This window comes from Agelaius phoeniceus, chromosome 6 (assembly GCF_051311805.1).
Source record: "Agelaius phoeniceus isolate bAgePho1 chromosome 6, bAgePho1.hap1, whole genome shotgun sequence".
NCBI classification, from domain to species: domain Eukaryota; kingdom Metazoa; phylum Chordata; class Aves; order Passeriformes; family Icteridae; genus Agelaius; species Agelaius phoeniceus.
In genome coordinates this window covers 40,665,712-40,689,311 of record NC_135270.1, presented here as the reverse complement: position 1 = coordinate 40,689,311, position 23,600 = coordinate 40,665,712, and the positions used below count along the sequence as shown (strand labels likewise).

At 40.2% G+C, this 23,600-nt stretch overlaps 1 protein-coding gene across 1 annotated transcript in view; it reads right to left on the bottom strand.

The window, feature by feature from the left end:
• Positions 1–1,207: 1,207 nt before the first annotated feature.
• LIN52 (lin-52 DREAM MuvB core complex component) overlaps positions 1,208–23,600 on the bottom strand; it is a 45,871-nt gene continuing 23,478 nt past the window's right edge. Inside the window, exon 6 of the mRNA XM_054635128.2 lies at positions 1,208–9,667. Within this exon, the coding sequence (XP_054491103.1) occupies positions 9,612–9,667 (56 nt within the window). The 3' untranslated portion in view covers positions 1,208–9,611. The remainder of the gene's footprint in view (positions 9,668–23,600) is intronic.

Sequence of the window (23,600 nt, the reverse complement as noted above, 5' to 3'; positions counted from 1 at the left end):
CAAGAAGCCATTGCACCCTTTCCCTCCATCTGCATATTTTCACCTCTCTTCACAATGTTCTTGAGTACTGCTAATCTGTATGATGGATGCTCTTTATCAGAATGCCATCCTCACAGGGACATAAAACCAACAACTTTTTTATGGTCAGTGGATTCTTATTTGCATTTGGAAGTCAGAAATTTGACATGATATTATCCATACAGCAAGATGGCGGGCCAGTCAGACAGAGATGTTACAAGCAGGGATACCAATACTTCCTTGGGCAAAGAAACAGTGATAAATTGGCAAAACCAGCAGTGTGTCTTTTCTCCTCTTGAGGAAGGCCTGGGAAGTGTCACAACCTTTACACACAGAGGCCACTCAACTCCTGAGCTTCCAGAGCACAAAAATCAAGATGGGTATGATGGTCTTTAATTTTCTGCCAGTGACTTGTGACTCCCCCTTAGACCAAGACTGAAGTGGCCACATGGTGTAACAGGCAGCTGTTTTTCCTTTTCAGAAACTGTTCTGCTGTGACACTGAAAAGCAGTGCAGACATGGGTTTCACTGAGCATCCAGGAGAGAGCCTCAGCTCAGGTAGAGTGCTTGTGCTCAGACCTTTGCCTCTTTCTATTATGAGGCAGCATAAAAGCTGCCAGCTCACTGGGGTAAGGCAGGAGCAATAAAGCTTTTCTCCTTTCCTCTCTGTGTTTTAGTAAGAGGATTATACATCTCCTCCTTCTAGAATAAACCTCTTTGCAGAGAAGATACTTCTCAAGCCCTCTTTGGAGATCAGGCTTCTAAGATCAAGACTCCTAAGATTCAAGCCATCACAGCAGCCAGTAGGAAATGAACCCCAGTTAAAAGGGAAAGGCTTTTACAGCTCTGCAGGACTATGGGGCTTGGACATAGGGAACATGCTGCTATGGCAAAAGGATCCTTGTTTGGTTCACAGCTATTGGAGACAGAATTAAAAAAAATGAGGCACAAGCACAATGCAGAGTTCAAGCTCCATCCAAGATGACAGGAGACTGTTGCTGGAGGCTTGGAAGGACATAAACCCTCCTGCTGGAACAGCTTCACCACCAGGGAAAAATAAACTATGAAACTAAAGAGGGAACCTCTTGCAACTTTAACCCTTGACAAAGGATGTCTGAAAACAGTACCCAAACATGCCTGAGTGCATGCAATGAATACCTTGTTAAAAGAGAGAAAGCAAATCAAAACGTTTAAGACATGGTTGTATGTTTTACTACATTTAGCCCAAAGATACAAAGGACTTTAGAATGATCATAACATCCAAATCAGACTTAATCACTAATACATGCCCATAACTTTGGAAACATCAACCAGCAATTAACTTGTGCAAGTTACTCTGTTTACAAAACACCTATGTATTAAAATGAAAGTCTGTGTGATGAGTTAATAAAACTACTTACTTCCATTGAGCCTCCTCAGCACGCTCTCTTCTCCCCTTCCCTTCTGAGGCCATCTCAGCTGCTGTGACACTACAGACCTGCTCTGGCTCCTGCTTTGTCCTCTGTCTCTCTCTACTCCCTCTGTAGTAAGTCACTATCTGCTGTCACTCTCTTTACTCTCACTGTATTAGTTGCAGGCTAATGACACAAAACCACACATTTTGGTTTTAGCATTTTCTATGGCTCCTTTGGTCATCATCTTCACCTACATTAACTTTTGTGCATAATTTCCATGTTGCCTAAATGGCTTTTGGAGCAGAACAATCATCCTGATATGTATGTACAGCTTGCTTTTCACCTCAGAACAGAAGCATCCCATCTTCAACACAGAGAGGGATCGTCTGATTCACCTCCATGTCACCTCTCATCTTTCCAACTTTCCCCTTCCTGGCCATATTGAGAGCTGTGATGATTGTAACAACTCTCAGATTTCTTTCTTGATAGCACCTGGAGGTCCTGGCAATTCCTCAGCTCTCTCCTTGCTACCACTTTCCAGAAGCTGACAGACACATTGTGCTCTATGTGAAGGGTAACTGGGGAGAGGGGACTGCTGGAGCTTGACCTGCTGCTACTGCAGCACTACGTCCTTCCCATCTCTCTGATGGCCATTTTACTGGTTCTGCACTTTTGGATGGCTGATGGATGCATCATACATAACCCCCTTTCTGCTCATACACACAAGTGTTTGCCTGGCTTGCCCAGTGAGATGGTTGGGTTTTGGAAGCACCAGGTGCAGCTGCTGGGACTGCTGGTTGGAGAAACATTTGCCTCCTGAGCCCGTTAATTAGCACAGTAACGGTAACTGTGCTCCATTAGCCAACCCATGTGGTCAAGTCCCCTCTCCGTCCACCAACCTTGCCCTTAATGAGAGCTGGAAGAGGGACACTCACAAAACACTGCCTCAGAATAATATTCGGCTTTGTGCACGCCGGTAACGAGAGCTGACAGGATCACTACGTCCATTTCTCTTCTAATTAGCACACTTCCAGCTCGGCCTGAGCCAGCAGCCAGAGAAAAGCGATCGGACAACCGTACCGAATCACAAACACAAAGAGGCCCATTCCCTGTAATTAGGTGAGACAATCCCTCAGTCTTTTCTCGGCTGGAGCTTGCCGGTAAGACTCTCGCTGTTTTGGTAAGTCCCAGCAACACAAGTTACACGTCTCCCCAGGACACTAATAAGCCCCTAATTGTCTTCCGCTTCACACGGCTCGTACCATAGGTCTGACTTGGGGGAATTCTTCTAACGAGCGGCAGCCAGCGCTCCCTGCGCCGCAGACGGACAGGGAGCCGCCTCCCGGGCACCGGCAGGAGAAGGGGGACGGCGAGAAACAGCCAGAAAAGCGTCCAGGCGCTGGGGCCCAGCTACATGGCACGGGGCCAGCAGCTGGGCATCAGCCACGGTGCTGGGGACATAGGCCTTCTCCATCCTGTCTCCATCTCCACCATCCACCTGCATGGTGGAAACCTGAATTCAGCTCTAGACTGTCTTATCCAGGGGTACACAGGTACTTGCACTTCCATGCAGAAATGTACCATCAAACCAAACGTCTGACTGCAAAGATTTGCCTCAAGCCTCCACTGAGGCTTGCTGCGAGCTGCCCTTAGAGAAATGCTGCAGCTGGCACGGGCTCTTCTCCAGCGAGGGAAGCCTTGCCATGGGTCTGCCCCAGAGCTCAGGCTGGGAAGGAGCATGTGAGTAAACAAGATCCTCTCAGTTCTCGTGTAAAGGAACATGTGCTGGGTCTCACAGGACAGGTTTCTAAAGATTCTCACAAAATTATTAAAAGCATGAATTGGGAGGTGGGTAGGAGATCCCAGCACAAATGCTCTTATTAAAACAAGGCAAAGAAAGACATATAGTCCCTCTAATTTTCAACCTGACACTTTCTTCAGAAACTGTTATCATCCAAATATTTTTCAGCAAAAACATTTTCCCTAATTTTTGATTACAAGCTCATATTGAGCAAAATATCACAGCTGATCCTGTAAGGATACTCACAGCCTGCAGATCCACTTGCCTCCTGTGCAGCTGATTACAAACTGATCCCTTCTGCCAATCAGGGCTCACCCTGATTCCTTCCACAACGAGCCTCAACAGAAGCAATTTGTCCTGTTTTCACAAGTGCTATTTGGCTTCAGTGTGCAAAGCAGGGGGAAAACCTAAGACAGGATGACAAGCTGATCCATGCAGAGTACAAGAGAAAGACAGGTGCCATTGCTTTCTCTGAAAGGTAATTTGGAATAATCAATATACATATATATATATATATATATATAAATAAACTAACTACAACTAAAAAGTTACTGTACTAAAGAGAGAGGAAAACAAACTGAAGGCCAAAAACCAAGCAGCCTGAGCACCTGTGCCCATTTGGGTTGCTCTGCTGGTCTCATTCCTCATTCTCATGTAGCTGCTGAGCTCTCTTCCTGCCTTTCCATACATAGCCTCCTGCATTTTGGGCTATCGTGGTAAGTGGAAGATGGCAAATTTCTGCTGCTTCAAATTTAGCTTAAAATCCTGTGATTATGAAGAAAACAGAGCCTGTTATTTTTGAGAGGGAAATCCTCCCTCACATGTAAGTGTCTGCAAGTGCAAAATTTAATTACCCTATATTATTACGCCTACTCATCAGCTATGGGCCACAGAGCCAGCCTTTCAAGTGATACAGAACCAAGTCAAGTACTTTGTCCTCACAGAGATCTGGTCAATAAATAAGGTGCAAGGTCATTCTTATTACCCATTTTTTCTACTAGCAATTAAGTAAAGGCTTTCAAGCTCAGCCCTCTTCCTCTTTTCTCTTCCTTACTGAGGTGTCTATAACAGAGACAGGCAGGGAGCATTCTGGCTTCACTGGTCACTGATCTGTATTATAGGAATCAGCAGGCAGGGCAGAGGTCAACCACACAAACCCAACAAGAAAACGCCTATTCTGTACACTCATCAGCTGCCTGGAGTCAGTCATCCTCCTCAAAGAGACACATTGGAAAAGGTCAAGTCTAAAAACCAGCACTTTCGGTGGATGATGAAGTCAAGATGCAAAGGGATCCTGCCATGCTGAAAATCTAGCAAAATCTAAATAAAACTGGCATTGTTGCACATATTCTATGCAGAATGTGGATTACATTCTATAACTGGGTCAGTCTGGATCTCTGGCCACTTAACCTTTAAACTATCTTTATGTGGACTTTATGATTGGCCACAATGATTTGAGTTCAGAATATTGCATTTCACATCCTCCTGAGAGAAACTCAAAGCACTGGTGTAAAGACTGGCTTGCAGAAATAACGTGTTTCTAGAATAGGTTTGATTCCAAGAAGCACAGCATTATGTAAAACCAAAAGGATCCAGTCTTTTTCATTTCCTTATCCTTGATTTTCTTTGTCTCTCTTTTTAGACTTTTTTTTTCTCTTTTCTTGCCTTCTAAAAATACCAAGGTGCATCTCTTATCAGGGCAATGTATATTTGGCATCATACATGCAGTACCTTTTGGATGTATCTGGCACCCTGGCTGATGTATGTGCTGTGATGTACATGTAGGAGTGGGTGTAGGTTTTGGTATTTCTGTAGTGGGAAGGTTTTGCTATAACAGAAATGTGTTTACAACATTTGCATTTGTTCTTTGAATCATTTTTATCCAGCTCAGAGTTGTTGTTCCATGAGAAGTTTCTGTCCAACTATAATTTTCCTGGGCTGAAGATACAGAGATAACCTGCTAGAAAATTGTCTTTCAATGAATTATCACCTTCTACTAAAGATTATTTAATGACTTCTTCAAAAGTGTCAGTACAGACTGGTATATGAAGATGGGGATACAACACTAAGAAGTGAGGATTATTTTCATGCTCTGTGAAGTTTGTATGCCATGTTCAGATAGCTCACTCAAAGAAATGACTCATTTTCCCACTACAAGTACCCTTCTTGCCTGAGGCTCTTACTTAGGAGAAACTCAAACGTGAAGATGCTTGAAGTGCTACACCAGAGATTGTATCTGCTGTTTTTGAATGATGCTGGTTCTAGGGGAGCGTATGCAGTGCTGTGGACTTCCTGCATCAGCAATTTGCAAGCTGTCTTTTTCTTTGGATTGTATATATCTAAACATTTATATTAGTTTAGAAGTACTATAGAAATGTTTATGAGAAGTTACTGAACTTTTGGGAGGGCATGATTTCAGACCACGTGACAAAGATGAAATGTACCTTTTTCTCATACTGCATAGGCTGATGATGGAATTGCCAGGTGTCAATTCATCAGCATGGAATGGCTGGCATCACTGTCACTGTGATTTGGAAAAATCATTGTTTGCTCAGCACTAGTTACTGCAGGTGACATGGATGAGATCAGCTGCAAATCTGGCTGATGATCCTGTTCTTAGAGATACTCACAACAAGATTTAGGCCCAGATGCTGTGAAAGAAAACAGCAGAGTGACAAAGTATGAGCTGCAATTAGGCCTTACACACTTCACAGTATGCTTGCATTACGACTACTCTGCAATTTTGATTATGCCAGCTCAGGCTGTAGTAGAAGACAAACCATTGAACATTGTGAACACAAGGAAAGTGAACATAATCACAGAAAAAAAAACTATAGAAGAACCTGAAAAATCATGAGTAGTGCACAGACAGCGAGGAAGAAAAAATCCAAACAACTGTTGCCAACAATAAAATAAGTGAAAGTTTCAAAACAGAATTATCAGCAGATTTAAAACAACTTCCCCCCCCCAAGCTTTTTTTGGTTGGTTGTTTGGTTTTTTTTTATTAATTTTTAACCTGTCTTTGTATAACTGAATTATGGAACTCACTATCCTGGGGCAATTTTTCAGGTCAGAAGTACAGAAAAATTAGGACTAAGACAAATTTATGGAGGGTAGGGTCTACTGTGGACCAGATTCAACTAAAACAGATTGCTGGATACTGTGTAAGTTACCCTAATACAAAATCACTGTGTAAGCCTTTTGTTTATATCCTTCCCTATCCTTCTACAACTGTTTATAAGCAAAGAGAAGATTACAGATAAGACTGGCTTGTGATTTGACTTGTAACAGCACCTTGCATTTTTACATAACATAAAAATCAGTAAAACCAGAATAAGATTCAAATGTTATCTTCAAGCAATTTTCACAAATCTGTCATTCCTAGGTATCTTTTTGAGGGAAATATTAATCAAAGTTGAGAACTGTGAGTTACGGGACTGTTACAAAATTGTTGATTTTGTAATGGCAAAACACAGAGTTAAATGGAATATCACGTTATTCAATTGCCAGTGCACACAGACTTTTATTTTCATAATGATTAATATAACAAACAAGAATTTCTTCTCAGTTGGATTAGATAGCAAAGCATTTGATAATCCAAGACCAAAGTGAACAGCCTTTATATCTGAATGTGTGTAACACTGGCATTTAAAAGGAATCAAATAAATATTGAGTTGCCTTCCAAGAAACTCAGAGTAACATCTAATATACCAATATATGAAAACACTTTATAAAACAATGCATCAGCTTGATTAATATTACCAAATCTTGATTTTCTTACACTCTTCATTCCCATCAGTAACAAAAAGTCACTCAGCTTTTCTTGTACAGATAGATAACTGCATGGATGTCAGGAAGGATAGCACTGAAGGAAAAAATTGGGTTCAAAACGGTACAAAAACTCTTAGTAGCATTTGTATATTGACAAATATTTATTTACTGATGGGAATGGAACATCCACAGGCCAAACCCTGAGGTGGTGTCATGCAGATAAGAAGAGCCTGAGGAATAGTATTGCCTAAGTGGCCAAGGAAAAGCTTTTGCATCTCAGAGGGCTATTCTGGAAACCCAAACAAACCTCTGAGATTTGCATTTGCATATTATTAAACCAAAAAGCAATAACAGACAGAAAAAACTTCTCTGGCTAACACAAAAAATACATATCAATATTGTCAATAAAAAATAACATCATTGACTCACCTCTACAGATGATAAGTACAAAATCAAAAAATATCACAATTCTAAAGCATATGTTAATGGCTGCTCTATAGAAGTTGATTACTGTGTATAACAAAAGATTTTTCATCTTGTTGTTTGGGTTTTTTTTAAACATATGTATGTTACTAAAAACCACCTAGAGTTTGAAATTTCTTACTGCACATATCAGAAAATACACATATACTTCCAGGACAGGCTTTCATATATTTTCCTTTATCCTCCTTTCAGATCTCAATTCCTTAATGTGTAGGACCAAGAAACCTCTATAAAATACTGGTGATACAGATGAAGTATCCCATTATGTCATATATGTGTACATATATTACATATATAGTATACAAACCTAAATTTGCATTCCAAATCTATAATTCAATGCTTAAAGCTGCATCAACATCAGTTTGCACCATAGGGTTTTTTTCTGTTCCTGAACTACCACTTTCAGCTTCTCTTTTCATTCATCTGTCTTAATTCTCATGTTCTCACGGGATGGAGTTCCTGTTAAGCTCAGCCCTGCATAAACTGTGAAGGACAGAAATAACTCTGTTAAGTCTTAAATCAGGCTCCTGATATTTCTAAATTTGTGCAGGGTCTTTCCAGGATGTAGAATTTAACTACTTAAACTTAGTTAACCAGAGCTGTTCAAAACAAGCCTAGTTCTGACTGACAATAACCAAAAACCACAGACTGCAAACCAAAGGGTCACCAGCAATTCAGTAAAACTCAGAAGTCTATTTTATCAAAAAAATCTCCCCCTCTTTATTGCACACCCAAAAAGAGTCTCCTCTCTCTGCAAAGCCAGAAAAATACAGTGCTGTAAGGACAGCCTGTTACATGTAATATTTCCAAATAATTTCTCCTCTCATATGTGACTACAGCCTAAGAAATGACACGTTTTGAAAAGTCTGCATGGTAAAAATAACATTATGTAATGTTATGTTTCAACATTATGTTTATCTTAAAAAAGAACATATTTACTAATGCTTAAAATGTTTTTTTCTAGGAAAAGGAAAGACGATAGAATGAAAAAAAAATTTCTCTTAAATAAAACAAAAAGTCTGAACATGCTCTATACCTCTTCCAAGGGCTGAATATGTAGAAGTGCATGAACAGAAGAAAAAGGCATTAAACTGTAATCACAGTGTTCTGAAAGGGAGCAGCTCACAGAAGTTTCTATCTTAAAAATTCTGGGTTTGTAGGAGAACAAAATTTTGAGTTGCTGGTTGTTAAGCAATTAAAAATACCACAAAACATTATTTTCAGAAACGTTGAGATCTTGTATAGACTGACCATCTTCACAATGTGGCTAACAGTCCTGATGCCACTTCTTGGAGTGATAACTTAAAACATTACCATCTTTCAACTTTAGAACTCTTTCAGGTTTCTAGCCCTGCAAGAAGCAAAGAATTGCAGAGCACTGACAAAGCTGTCTCTCTGTGTACTGGCCAAAGCTTCAGTGAGGATACCTTCCTGGAGACACAGTAACACCTCTCACTCCCTGTGGTCGGTTAGTTTCAATTTCACTTAGAGAACCACTCAGAGATGAAATGAAGCTCCAGGCACACCGAAGGTCTGGAGCTCTTCCTTGGGGTACCAGATGTGCTTCTTTGAAGGCAGTGGGCAACTGGAATCTAATGCAGAGACTGCACTTGGCTTCTACACTAAAAGCATGTGCTCCTGCTGAGCCAGTGCTCCTGGTCAATCCACACCCCAAACTATGCTCAAATCCTTCAGCACAGGCGTCGCACACAGGAAATCCATCTCAGACAAAAGACACACCAAAGGGTCAAGGCCTCATGGTGGACACTGGCCAGGATCAGATCTGCTGTGCACCTCAAACAGGCTGCCCCTGAGAGCAGCTGAGTAAGGACATTGGCTGTTCACTTTGAACTGCTGATTGAAACAGGTAACTGTGTCACAGCATGTCAGAGCCAAGTCCTTCTGCTGGACATCCTGTGGGCAGATGAAGTCTGAATTCCAATGCAACCAACTGCAGTCTTTGTGACCTGTGCATATTGTACATTTCCCCCATAAAGAGATGAGCTGTGGAAGCAAAAAGAGATGCTTGCTTCTGAAGGTGTAGAGCAAGAGCTTTGTTCTTCTTAGACTTTCTGGGCTTCATCTGGATCTGCAGTACATTAAATGGCTTAGCTGGGGTATTTTCATCCAAATGTTAGATGCAGCTACTTTTTGGGTTTCTCCAGGATGTTCAGGAATTTCCCTCGAGTCATTTCTCTGGCTGAAATCACAAGGGAGGAAAAAGAAATCAGTATTTTTTTAAAAAGCCAAGAAACTCAAACAATTGTATAATCTGTATAATTGTATAACATAATCTAACCATAGGACAAGAAATTAATTTAGATTTGTGCTTGTACCAAAACTAAGAATTATTTCATTTATCTATTAAAGTGGGAAATAAATAAAACTGCATTTCAGCTTGAATTCCTGACATGCTACAAATGCAGGCAGGGTCTGGAATCTTCTATACTCAGCAATAATTCCCACAGGCTGTCTCATTACATACAATCTATGCTTTCTATTCCTACTGCATAATGCTCTTGCAGCACCTCCTTTTCCCTGTACTATCCATCTCTGAATGGTGAAATCCAAATCTCCATCACTCTATCTCAGCACAATTGTTCCTGTATGTTATAATCTGTCAGAGATTATGGAACTCTCTCTGTTTCAGGATTATTGGTCCCTGGATGATGTGATCTTCAACAGAAATTAGGCAGCATTTTCTCTCTCTCAGCAGTGTCAGTCCCTGGATGCTGTAATATAATGAGGTTTATATTCCTTCAATGTACTTCATCTATGGATAGGGTAATAAAGTAAAGTTTATAGAGCTTTGGTCTTCTCTTTCTCTCTGTGTTGTCAGTCCTTCGATGTTTAATACAGCAAGGCAAGGCTTATATGTCTCTCTCTCACTCTCAGTACCATCAATCTCTGGTAGCTGTATTACAGCAGGGTTTACACAGCCACTTTTCTGCATGAGACATTTCTGACTTGAGAACCCACAAGCTCAGAAGCTGGCAGAGCAGTCTCATACTGTTCTTGTCTTGCAATAACAATAGAATGCATCAAAGACAGCACCATTAGCAACCGAGGCCTGGAGAAAGACAATCTTCCCACTGGTGCCCCTCCATTTCTTTTCAATAGAGGTGTAAGCTTTGTGCTGGACTGGCAGGTATCAAAACATGGAGGGTTTTATTCACAGGAATGCTGAAAGCATGTATGCTTCCCACACCTAGTCTCAAAGACAGTCTAGAAGGAGAAAGGAATTAATTTTCTGTTTTATCCATTCAACTCCTGATTTCTCTACTGAGACAAACACCAGAAATTAAGATTAGTATAAAAACTGGAGGTGGGTTTGTTGATGTTGGGTTTTCTTTTGACATTATTGATTGTCTGTCAGAACAGAACTAAAATGTAATTAAAATGTTCAGCTTACAATACTCAGTGTGCACTCAGATAAAGACATTTTGTTATTGTTTACATAAAAGTTAGAATTTGTGTCTTAAGGCCTCTTCTTTAAATTACTACATTCTGACTTGTTTACACAAAATTTTATCACGAGGTCTTGTCATCAGCAAAATTCCTGTAAAACAATTAATTGTATTTAAGAGTATATAAGCTGTCTGTTACATACTGATACTTGCAGGCTGCAAAGTCCACTGTCCTGAGTGGAACATGCTTCAGACTGGCTGCAGGTTCAAGCAGATCATTGCACTGTTTTCTTGCCTCAGGCCTCCAGCTGTGAGTTACATCACCTGGGATCCTGCTTCCGATGCCAGCATGAGCTACCACAAAAGTACTCATTTGTACCTCTAGCTCCCCAACCCCAAGATAACCTGTATGTCTTAAGTGCTGCTGAAGTGACACAGGGGTAGAAAGTGCTGCAGAAGAACAGAGAGGATTGGTATTTTGTCAGGAACTAAGTTGTTATGCCCAAAGAACATGATTAAATAAAATGGAAAGATTTTCAAAATTTCAGTTTGGAATAGATTCTTAGTTCTTTGACACCTCTCTGCCTTGCTCCAACAATAGTGCAGGGTTTTAAAACACTCTTAACGAGAAAAGTACGTAAGCTGAACTGCAGTTGATAAAGTGAAAAGTTTTCCAGAGTGCAAGTCCCATAGAGGAGATATACAAATGCATGACAATTCTGTTCCCCCAAAGAGGGCTGCACCCTATAAATCAGGCAGAGAGCACAGACTCCTTCTGTGCGCTGAGTGAAATTACTGTGGGTTGGAGGTTGCTCCAGAGCACGTGCCTGCCTGCTCACTTGTCATCGGAGATGTTAACATTTCTGATTAATTCACAGACCTCTCATTTTATTCTTCATTCCTTTATCCTTGCTATCCTGTTCTACTGCAGCTTAAAGATTCTTACCGACCTGCTACGATAATCACCACCCGCTTCCCCCCCCAACCTGGTGAAATTGTTTAGTGATGCCAACCGCGCTTTTAATTTGCAAGACATCAGACACAGAGGTAATTTATACCAACATCTGTTCATTTCTGACTTCTGAAACAAACTCGCACATGCTGCTACAAAATCCCATTAGGAGCAGGAGACAGCCTTCTGCTATTCTGTATTCCTCGTCTCCTCACAGACTCAGGCTTGCAGCAGGGCTTTATTTTTAAAGATATGATGCCAAACTGAGAAAGAAAAAGGACCTTTTATCTTTGTATATGTATGAAAATGGCCAGGAAGTAACATCCTCATTTGACAGAAAAACCACAGCCAAACTAAGGGCAAGTTTCCACAAGCATTAACAATTTCATCTTCCCTGCTTCAGCTGCTTCTCTTATTTGCCCAAGAACCACAGTTCCATGTATTCCTGGTAAACACAGGCCAAATTTCTACTACATGGTATTGCCTTCAAACATCTTGGCTATTCCTTCACCTTTGTTTCTTTTTAATCTGCGCTGGAATATGATTTGATGGATTTTGCACAGTAAAAGGCTCTAATATTAAACTGACTTCTCTGCTCAGTATTGCTTCTGAGAAATGAATTCTTAATAATAGGAATATCATTTCCATTGGGGTCTTATGGAGCTTGCTGGAGTGAGGGAAGAGCTTGTGAATGAAGAAACCATCACCCACATTCCAAATACGATTGCAGGCTAAGAGAGATGGTAAAACCAGCTTTAAGCAACTACCCAAGGGACCAGCAGAAGCCATTTGAATAGTAGATAGAGGTGGATTTTTTAATTAAAAGGTTGGACAAAACTATAGTGAAAACCTCGGGGACTTTTTTCTTTACAATGGTAGTTTAAATCATGGACTTCATTGGAAGAGAGGGCTTGAGCACAGGTTTCATTGTAGCAGCAGACACACTACAGAGGCTGCGCAGCACAAAACAGAAACATGAATCTGCATGACAAGTCACGATTTACAACCTTGCCTATGCTGTGCATCTACGACAATAGAAAAATCAACAATGGATACCATTGCAATAGCTTGGATACAAATTAACCCCACCTACTAGGGAGAAGGAAGACACTGAACTCCACAGAAAAAAAACCAGTTTAGGTGGATAACAGCACTGGTTGCTCTGGAAGTAGTGCTTGAATAAACTCCATCAGATAAATGTATTGAAAAAATGTATCAGGCTATTATAATTAACAGAGAATCCTGTACTGTAGGAATTAAGTTTGCTGCCTGGCAAAGATCTGCCGAGCAGATCTCAAGAACAGGTACTGGATAGGAAAGGCTGGGGCTGAAAGGAGGAAGAGATATTTCCACTTGATAGGGGAGCAGAATAAGGTTTAATATAATCTCCTCTTTAGAACTTCAATCCCTCAATCCCACATTTAGCCTTGTTGCCTCAGGCTCCGTTTTTACTACAATTGTCCCCAAGCTCCCTCTCCGCAGTAAATTTTATAGTTGCTGGCTGAAAAGATTCAGTGGTACAGATTGATTTCCTACAAGTGAGGAGATGAGGGATTACCAAAAGCAGTCCTGGTTAACAAGATTGGGTGCAGAATCTCCTGCTAGAGCAGCCCACTCTGCCAGTGCTTTGCATCCTTTCACTATGACATATGGGTTTCATTACACAAAGATTTTCCCGATTTTAACTTGGAGGCGATTACATTGGAAACTCAGAGCTATCTTTACATCTGTAGCAATTTAAAGGTTAAGTAACTTTTAATCAAATGACAAAGACTCATAATGTTTTTTCCTCGATTGAAAATGAAAACTGCTGTTCCGGATATTCCTTCCACTGACAATTTAATTAGAAAAAAAACCACTGCACTGGAGATTGGGGTCCAGCCTGATTGCTCCCCATAAAAAGCCTTCTCACACATACAACAGCACAGGACATACTGTGTCATAAGGTCTGGATAGCCAGGAAATAATGGAAGGATTTACTGCTTTAAAATCAGCAAGGAAAACAGTGACTTATATAAGCAAGTTTCACCCAGGAGAATCCTAAGTAACACACATACTTGCACACTTCTTAAACATAATATACACTTAAATATATCCACAACATACTTGGGGATAAAGTCTATGTAAAAGATATATGTGACAAACTGTATTTATCACACATTCATCATGAACATCATACCTTCACTGCTTACCACTTCTGGGTTTATCTAAAAATCTCAAAACAAAGCCTGCGAGTACCTTCAAATTATAGATATTTTAATACAAAGTCACTTGCTAAAGAAGCACTTCTTAGCTGCTCTCCCAGATGTACAACTTATGGGACAAATTTGACTGTGATCCCCCTCTGACCTGAAAATGTAGTCTTGCTGAAATCTAAAAGTATTGCTACTAATAAAACCCAGAAATACAATTAATGTTTTTAGTGCTGAAATGACCTGCAGTGCCACATTTTGAATGCTACATTCTTGCCTACAAAAAGGCTATTTTAGGCACTGTTATACTTTGTTAGCTTATCAGTTATTCCTCTCATGCAGTTGTACTTATGGTAGCTAAAGAACTTGTTTTTCAGCATGGAAGGATTCCTTTAAAGTACTAATCATGTACCCTCAAATACTGCTGTGTCCTTGGACTACACAGAAAACAAAACTAGAAAGGTTTATTTCTGAAGCACTGTCAATGCAAATTACCATTTTATGGCAAAGAATATGAATTGCAGAAAGACAGCAGAACAGTTCTCTGGTTTTTAACCTTCTATCACAAGAATCTGTTGCATCAGAAATGATTTCTTATGTGCTGAGATACAATGTGAGGATAAGAAGACACAATGATTCTTTTTCTTAGTTGGCAAGACATAAAAAATGCCTAGAGGAACCTGCCTGTGAACAACTGTTTTGCTTGACTGAACTTGTGAAAGCCAACTGCAAAGTCACACCTTGCAGTTGGGTTCAACTAATATTGCACGTGGAAGGAAAATTGAAAAGTAAGTCAGGGAATGAGGGTTGAAGGCGAAAAGGTAATTTAAAATCAGCAAAAATATTTAAGATTGACATAATTACTGAACAGCCCTCAAAGAAAAAAGAGGCATATGACCAACAAAACCAAGGGAATATTTTTACCCAGACAACATAATCTGAACTTCTGTCAGAGAGATAGAAGCTGGTCCCTGCAGATCTATCTCAAACCAGACCCCCAAAATCCTATCACCACCTGGCACCAGCTCACACCTCTTTCTTCATGGAAAGAGCTTCAGTTACTCTGCTATCTGCTGTCTACTTCCTAATATAAGTGTCAAATGAGCTGCTAGTTGAAGACTGTTGGCCTTTGACAAATACTTACCAGTGAATGTTACCCCAAGCCCAATTTCAGAGAGAGTTGAACTGCCATCTCAGGAGAGCAGTGGCTAGTGAAAACAAGGTCAGTCACCTTCACTGGAGGCACAACTGGCACAGGCAGACACTCTAAGCTGTGCTTCAGGAACTGTTACACTGAACTGAAGACGACTGCAATCACCTAACACTCCTGAAACACATTCCTCAGGTAAGACAACACAATCAGTGTAAACCTCCAGGTGGAATAAGTTTGCACTACCATGGCATCTCTCAGTAGTCAGTATCAAAGCACTTGCAAAGTTTATCAAGCCTCACAATTTTCTTGAAACATACAGTGATTTAATACCCATCTTACAGATGGGATCACAGCCTCAGTACAGATAGCTGTGCTTTCACCTCAACAAGCAACCAAGCCCTATTCAGCCATTTGCTCACTCCTCACCAGAATCAGGGAGAGGATCAGAAGGGTAAAAGCTGGGAAATTTGTGGGTCAGGATTAAGACAGTTTAACAGAGAAAGCAAAGCAAAACAAGGAATTGATTCACTGCTTCCCATGGCAGGCAGGTGTTCAGCATCTCCAGGAGAGCATGGCATCATCACACATAATGGTGACGTGGGAAGACAAACATCACCACTCTGAACATCCCTCCCCTCCCTCCTTTCTCCGCCCCCCCCCCCACTTTATCCACTGATCACAATGTCATGTGCTCTAGAATATCCCTTTGGTCAGTTTGGATCACCCATCCCAGCTCTGTCTCCTCCCAGCCTTCCATGCACCTCAAGCCTCTTTGCCAGCGTGGCAGTACAGGAAGCAGAAAAGGCCTTGGCTCTGCTCACCAATACCAAAACCATCTCTATTATCAACCTGTGTGCAGCACAAATCCAGAACACAGGCCCATACCAGCCACTGTGGAGAAAATTAACTCTACCCCAGCCAAAACCAGCACAATATGTATGCAAAAGGATTCAGCAACTGTGCTAGAATTCAGGCTCTGAAAGATGAGCTGTCAAGTCTTGCTGCAGCATTTTTAAATAATAACACCCCCTCGGTACAAAACATCAGTGTCCTTCCCTTGGTGAATGAGCCAGCAAAATGTGCCCTTACGTCAGCTGTACTTCACAGTCTGGCATGGCTTGTTTTGAAATGCCAAAGAAGGTGAAAGCTTGCACAAAGCCAGGCTGTGAATCGGAGCAGGTGAGCACATGGACTGCTCCTTCCAGTATGCTATGAGAACAGTCCTCTCTGACAGAGAAGTGGTAAATAGCTGAGACTGATGAAAGTTTTAAACCATTGAAACAGTTTTGTGAATGTTAGCTAGAGCCTTAAGAATTGTAATGAAATACCTAATGCCTTCCTGAATTGTGAATCCTCATGTGACCTCTTTCCACCTTGTTTTGCTCCACATATAGTACTCATGTTTTATCTTATACCTGATAAGAGATCTTAGAGATCATTCAGGATTATCCAGTGACAACATATCTGCTGCAGATTAATAAATCCTCAAAAATGTTATTGTAGCTATCAATAAATACTAACATTATATCTGCTGTAAGAAAAATTAGATTCCTTCCCTCAGAATAATTTATCTGGTTCTCCTAACCAGATTTCCCTACCTTGCAAAGAGGTTACCATTCTGTTTGCATTCAGTTGCAAACTGTGATGTTCACCGAGCTTCGAATGCTGAAACTACAAACAATATTCACTCACATACAGATAGGCAAAGTCACTCAATGAAATGCAAGGGGCAACGACAACCCTGCCAATGACCAGGGAGCCACTAAACTTCTGTTCCAGGCCGCAGATACTAGGATGTGCAGGTATTTTGTCCCGAGTGATCCTGATATTACAGTAAACTCTTACAGTACCTCCCAATTCTAGGAGTTGCCTACAGCCAATATTTTGTAGGGCCAAATATCTGATCCCTTTGACCCTCAAAGCAGGGAAAGAGTTACATCTTCTCTCTGCAAAGCCAATAAAAACCTCTTGATTATAATTTAGATAAGAGCCACTGGATTGAATAATAATGTCTGAAACTCCCCTGGCTGTTTCACCTTGAGACGTCCATCACTGGGTTAAACATGATGCTAATTGCATTTGGATTGATTAATTTCTCTCACTCCTGTCTATTCGAATAATGCTTAACAAAATAATCACAGCACCCAGAGCCAAATCTTCTCCGTCAAAGGAATGAAGCCATCAGAAGCAGCAGAGATGAAAGAAATGAAGATGACCCGTAATTACTGCTACGGTGATATCATTACCATATTACAGAAAATGAGTGCACGTGGGGGGAGCGGGGGCTGCCATTATTATTTATTTTTTAATGGAACTTCACATCCTAAGAATACAGATCCAACACAGTGAGTGGAGCATACACAAATACAGAACTAAAAAATTATTCTGCATTAAACTGCAAAATACAGTGAACACTAGGACTTCTGATACATCATGCATCCTGTACTATGAGCTGCTGTTTATTCACTTCACTATTTTTTCATTGCAATAATATTTTGTGTATGACTAGCATAGAGATTTAAGATGCCTCTCTTCCCAAAAAGATCCTCAAGGGCCTGCAGCAGAACTTACCCATAACCTTGATGCAAAAGCCATTCTTTTTAAATATTATTACAAGTCATCTTATTTTCAATGCTCGCATTCAGATTTTTAAACCACAACACCTAATCTGATGCTCAAAGAAAAGCCATTATGCAAGAAATTTTTATTCTTCAAAGCTGATTCCTCTCTGAAGGCAGTTATAAACTGCATCCCCAGCCACAGTAGATCACTTTCAACCATTCAATATGCCGGTTCTGTAAAGATATCAAATGTATCAAGTCTGGAAGAATTTAAAGCAGGATTTGAAAAAAAAAAAAAACAAAAAACCCCAAACAACCAAACTCACAACCCTAACATGCAAATTGAAGGCCTTCTGCTCCCTTTATTCTCCAAAATACACTCCCAAAGCCCCTATCATTTGAGAAACAAATAGCTTGGCAATTGTGTAAGATCTACAGACACCTGTGCACTGCAATTCTAATTGTGGTTTATACACTTCACTTCCCTCAGTGCTCCTTATGTCTGCCCCCTAGACTCAGACCAAAGACAAGAAAAGAAAAAACTACACACAAATAGCAGCTTAAAATATTTATTCTGGAATAAAGCCAAGGTCAAATACATAAGAAAATTTTGCATGCCAAAAATGTCAAGACCTAAGACCAGGCACTGACTCATGAAGCTAATTAAACACAGAAAAATTATTTTCAACTATTTTGTAAGGCTGAAATAAAAAAAAAAAAAAACAACGAGTTACACTTCTAATATTAAAAGCAGTAAGAAAAGCAATTTTGCATCAAAGTTGAGGATATTTTCAAATATACCTGAAAGGTACTTTACTAGCATAAGTTATCATTGGAAGATCTACAACTTGGGAGAGCTGTGACCACCAAATCCCACAGATATCACAACTAAACAGCAGAATAGGGCCATGCTTTTACAAGAAGGACTCTAAAGGGCCTTTTTCTATTTGCTTGTACCAAAAGGAAAAAAACCTCTTCCTGGCTCCCAACACCTGCAGTGGATCAAGAGTTCTTGATAATTTAGATTGTCTCACCACAAGATCTCAAGGAAGAATATTTTCTCAAACAACATGCAGAAATGAGATCAAAACTGTTTGCACTAGAATTCTCAGGCATTCTCAGACACAAAGAAGAAGCTCAGCAAAGAGGTCTGTGCTGATCATACACAGAGAGCCAGGTACGAAAGGTTTCTGGAGGTGAATGGGCCCTTCTCAGAGGGAACAGAGGCAGAAGTGCTGAGCACGCTCCCACAACACAGTGCCCCTGCCTGCACTGGGGAACACGTATTTGCAGCTGGGAGCAAAGCAGGTGAACCCTGAGAGTAACAATTTTTTCAAGTTTTATCAGTGGCCAGGGCATGGAGGCCACAGCCAAATCTGAGCTCAGGAGCCAATAGAAACAAGGGGATTAAGAGTTATTAGGAGCAGAGAGAATTACATATTTACAGTACAGTTACTGAAAAATAATCGTGTAATGATTATGTAAGTCCCTATATTCCTTTTGGCTAATAACGCTGGGATACAAGCTGTATGGTTATGCAAGCCAGGGCACACAAATCCAATCAGAAGACATCAAGGCTTGTTTACAGGGAGGCTTGCAGCACTGGATCAACAACAGTACAGCTTCCTTGACCTCCTAAAGGTAGAAACTAGCCCTTGTCAATAGGTTAGCTAATGGTCTGAACTGTGAAGAAGAACTGAATTGTAAAATTTAACTTCCGTCAACAAACTTAATAGAAAGAGATATCTAGATCAAAGGAGCTCATAATATGGTCGTCTGTATTTATTTGTCCAGAAGTATGTCTTTACTTTAAAGAGCAGACTAAATCTTTAAAATGTTTTATAATCCCAGGATTCCTTATTGAAACATTTTTCTGTTTAGATGACTGCAGCCCTTGACAGAACAATGCATTATCAGATTGAAGGTCTCTATGAAAATATTTATGGGTTTTGACTGAAAAATACTATTTGATTTGCACATTAATTAAACCAAGATTCCTTTTGCAATGAGTACGATACAACACGTAACATTAAGACTTCCAAATATTTCCAAAAATCCAAGGAAGAAGTCTGTATAGCTAAACATATGCAAATGACTGAAATCTCAGTGTTCCAAGGTCAAAGCCTCAGGCTTTATTAAGACAGAATTATGGAAGAACAGCAATATACAGTTTGTGGGCTGCAGAAGAAAACCTTCACAACTGCCTCCATCATTTTATTCTTTCCTTTGTGTGAATCAAAGGTACTTCATGTAACTATTACCCTTACCCTTATCCTCATTCTTCCCAGTATATTCACTGCCTGCTTTAAGGTATGGTTGTATAATTTAAATCATTTTAACTTGATAAGTTTCATGTGTTCTGCCCACTACAGTACTCTTCTGGCAGCAATACCCTGAACTGAGGAGAATTTGAGAGACCAGAAGAGGATTCAGGAAATTCAAAACCATCTTTACCAACTCCTAGCTGGTCACAAGACACCTGAGGAGATGCACTGATTTAGATATGTTACAGATTTTACAGCATCCAAATGCTAGGAGAGTCAAGCTTGAATGAATAGCAAAAATCTGTTATTACTCAGAGAATCTGTGACTAGTGCTAATCTGATCTACTTGATAACAAAACCGTAGTAAGTTGTAATAAATAAGGCTATTTGGAATGGGTATTAAAATCTAAACAATGTAGGTTCTGCTACAATTATTACAATTTAGCTGCTAACAAGCTTAAAGGCAACTAGGCAAGGCTTAACTGTAAAAGCAGCTGTAAAAGATATACCCAAAAATACAGATCCAAAAGGAAATGTGAGAAGAACATTTTTCATAAACATCCTCATGCTTTTAGTATCGATGGGTTTTGAAAAAAATATTAAGAATCCAAGAAATACAGAGGGCATTGGAGTCTGAAGATATCTCCTGAGAGTAGAGGCCAGAAGAAACTCCCATTTTTTGAAACCCAGAAATAAAGCCAAATAAAACATCATTACAAAAGAAAAAATCATTCTTTTTTTCTCCAGAAGGTCTACTGAGAGTAGCCCAGTAAGCTTTGGTACTCATCTGCTTCCAAAAATCCCTTCATGTTTATTTACAGTCCATGCATACCATGGGTCAGGCCATGTCTACCATTAGGTACTTCTGCTATGAAAGCTGAATGCAGTGACATTGCTATCTTTTAATGAGCACAGAATTGGTTTTTATCCACTACCAGAGGAAAGAACAGAGGCACTGCAGCACAGCAGACAGCAAACCTTCTACAGGACAGCTCAGAAAGGAAAGCAGAAGGCACTGGCTCTGCTTTGCCATGAAGAGTCTCCACAGATTTGGTGACTGGAAGCACTGCTCTGAGGGTTGAGGGGCACTGAAGAAACTCTGGAAGTCAGGAGAACTCTGAAGACTCCATGATCCAGTGACATTGGAATTATCAGATGTATTTAGAGTTAGGAAGGTACAGCAGAGTAGAAGAGGTATAATAAAATGAGGATACAAGGAAAAAGTGCTTAGTGACGAAAATTTAATCTACCAGAAGACAACATATCAAACAAGGTATACAGTACAATATCATATGAGGAAAATTGTACAGAAAATTGTACAGATTTGATAGAACCTTGGCAGGTCTCCAGTTACTGTTCTGTCCAGAACAGACACACTGCTCAAGGCTTTATCCAGTCAAGCCATAAAAACATCCACAGATGGAGACTGCACAACCTCTCTTGACAATCCTTCCCATACTTGACTGTTCTATGCTGGAAAAGTTTTCTCTTGATTCCAGTCAGAAACATTCTTGCATCAATTTACAATTATTGTCTCTTGTCCTCCCCAGCCTGACTCTCTCTTCTCAAGTAACCTCCCTGCATGTTCTAGCAGGCAGCTATCAGGTCCCTGTGAGATCACTTCTCCTCCATGCTGAATGAGCCCCATTCCCCTGGCCTCTGCTCACAGGGCAGGTGCTCCAGCCCCTGATCATCCTGTTGGCCCTCCACTGAACTCACTCCAGATTACCAATGTCTTCCTCATGCTCAGGCACAGAGGACACCACTGGATGTGGCATTGCAGATGCAGATGAATCACTTAATGGATCTTCTGCCCATGTTTCAATCAACAGATGTATATACAATCCCACATTCCTTTTCCATATACTACTTACTTGCTGTATTCATCTTCAACACTGTTTCCTTGCCTTTAACCTTCTACCTACCCACTGCTTTGCTTAATGTTCCAGGAAACCCAAGTACCATAGGTAAGAGTGAGGGCATTTTATGCCCTGAGACAGGGAAGGAACTCTTTGCTCCTTTCAGTTTTATATGCATACATTAATAAACAAAAATTTTAAGCTTTGTTGTTTTGGTTTTTTTTAATTAATGTGCTCTTTATTTTCAAGTAAGCCAGATACTAGACATGAAAATCTTGGGGCAACCCAGAGAACTGTCTGTTGAAAACCAAATGAGAGCTTGGCCTGCTACCCAGAAATATCCATCACCCAGCCCTTTTCTGCTGGGATTTGTGTTGAATGATGTCCTCTGCAGGTTAACAATTAGTTTTTAGCATAAGAGTCCTGTGTCATCGTCATCATCTCCCCAGGAGACCAAAACAGGCTGAGTGATTTTTAGATTATATGGTCTGATAAGACACAGGCTCCTGACTCTCTGCGTGCTTGTGCCATGCAGGCCACCTGCTCTATGGAGCTGCCACCAGGGACACCTTCAAAAAGGTTTAATAATGATGTTCTCTCTAGAGATGTAACTCAGAGCATGCTCAGAATTTGCATTCTATACCACTGACTAAAATCTTGTATACAAAATCCTATATATAAATAGGATCTATGACTAGTTGCTAAAAGAGATTGTAGAAATGTTATTTCCTATTAAACAAGAACCTGTGTTCTGCAGTCATAAAAACTGTAAATGAGCACAGGAACTGATAGAGCAAGGCAGATCAGTAATCTACCCAGTCAGATATCCTGTCTGACTGCAGCCAAGATCAGAAGCATCACAGGAAAAGATAAATTAGGGAGCCACATCATGAAGACATATGGAATAATTATTACTGAAAGATTCCTCCTCTTCTTAAGTGCTTGTTTTATATCCTGAAACAGCTGATATTTCCTACTTCATTTTAGATTTTTTCTGCTCTAACTAAAAATGTTCTCATTGTCCATTTAATTGCCTGATTCCTTTTCAATTGCTGCTAAGTACTTGGTAAAAAAAAATCCCAGTGTGGCAGAAAGTCCCATATCAAATAATTAATCACATAAAAAGCATTTATTTTTGCTAATTTTAATCTGACTAGCTTCCATTACTTGTTTTCTGATTTTCTCCCCTCTCATTCTTTTCAGGGTTGGGAGTCAATAGGAATTTTCAATTTATCTTATCAATTGAAGAGATGTAAAATAACAACTGCACTACCTTCCGAAATCAAAGAAATCAAAGAAGTCCTCTTTCCCCCTGCCACATTCTCATGAAGAAAACATTTGCTTTATAAGCAGCTCTCTAGAAGTGAACAGTGTATACCACACTATCTCAAAATTATTCCTACCAAAATACTGCCTGAAGTGACAGAGTATCCAAAGTTACAAAATAGAGAATGAGACTTATTTCCTTCCTAGGAAAAGATTATTAGACCTTATGCAGAAATATAGGGTGTAAAGTATAAATAATTATTAAATTCAAACAGAAGAGGTGATAGATAGCATAATAATTTGCTGTGACTTGGAGATTCACTCAAGCCTGAAGACATACAGGATAAGAACAATTTGCTCAGCCTCACCATGCTGAGGACCTGCCTATTCTGGACCTGGCTGTTTTGGATGATCCCAGGAGCTCAGGAGGTTTAAGGGGCACATGCAAAACATTATTAAATCCTGCCACATCCATCAAC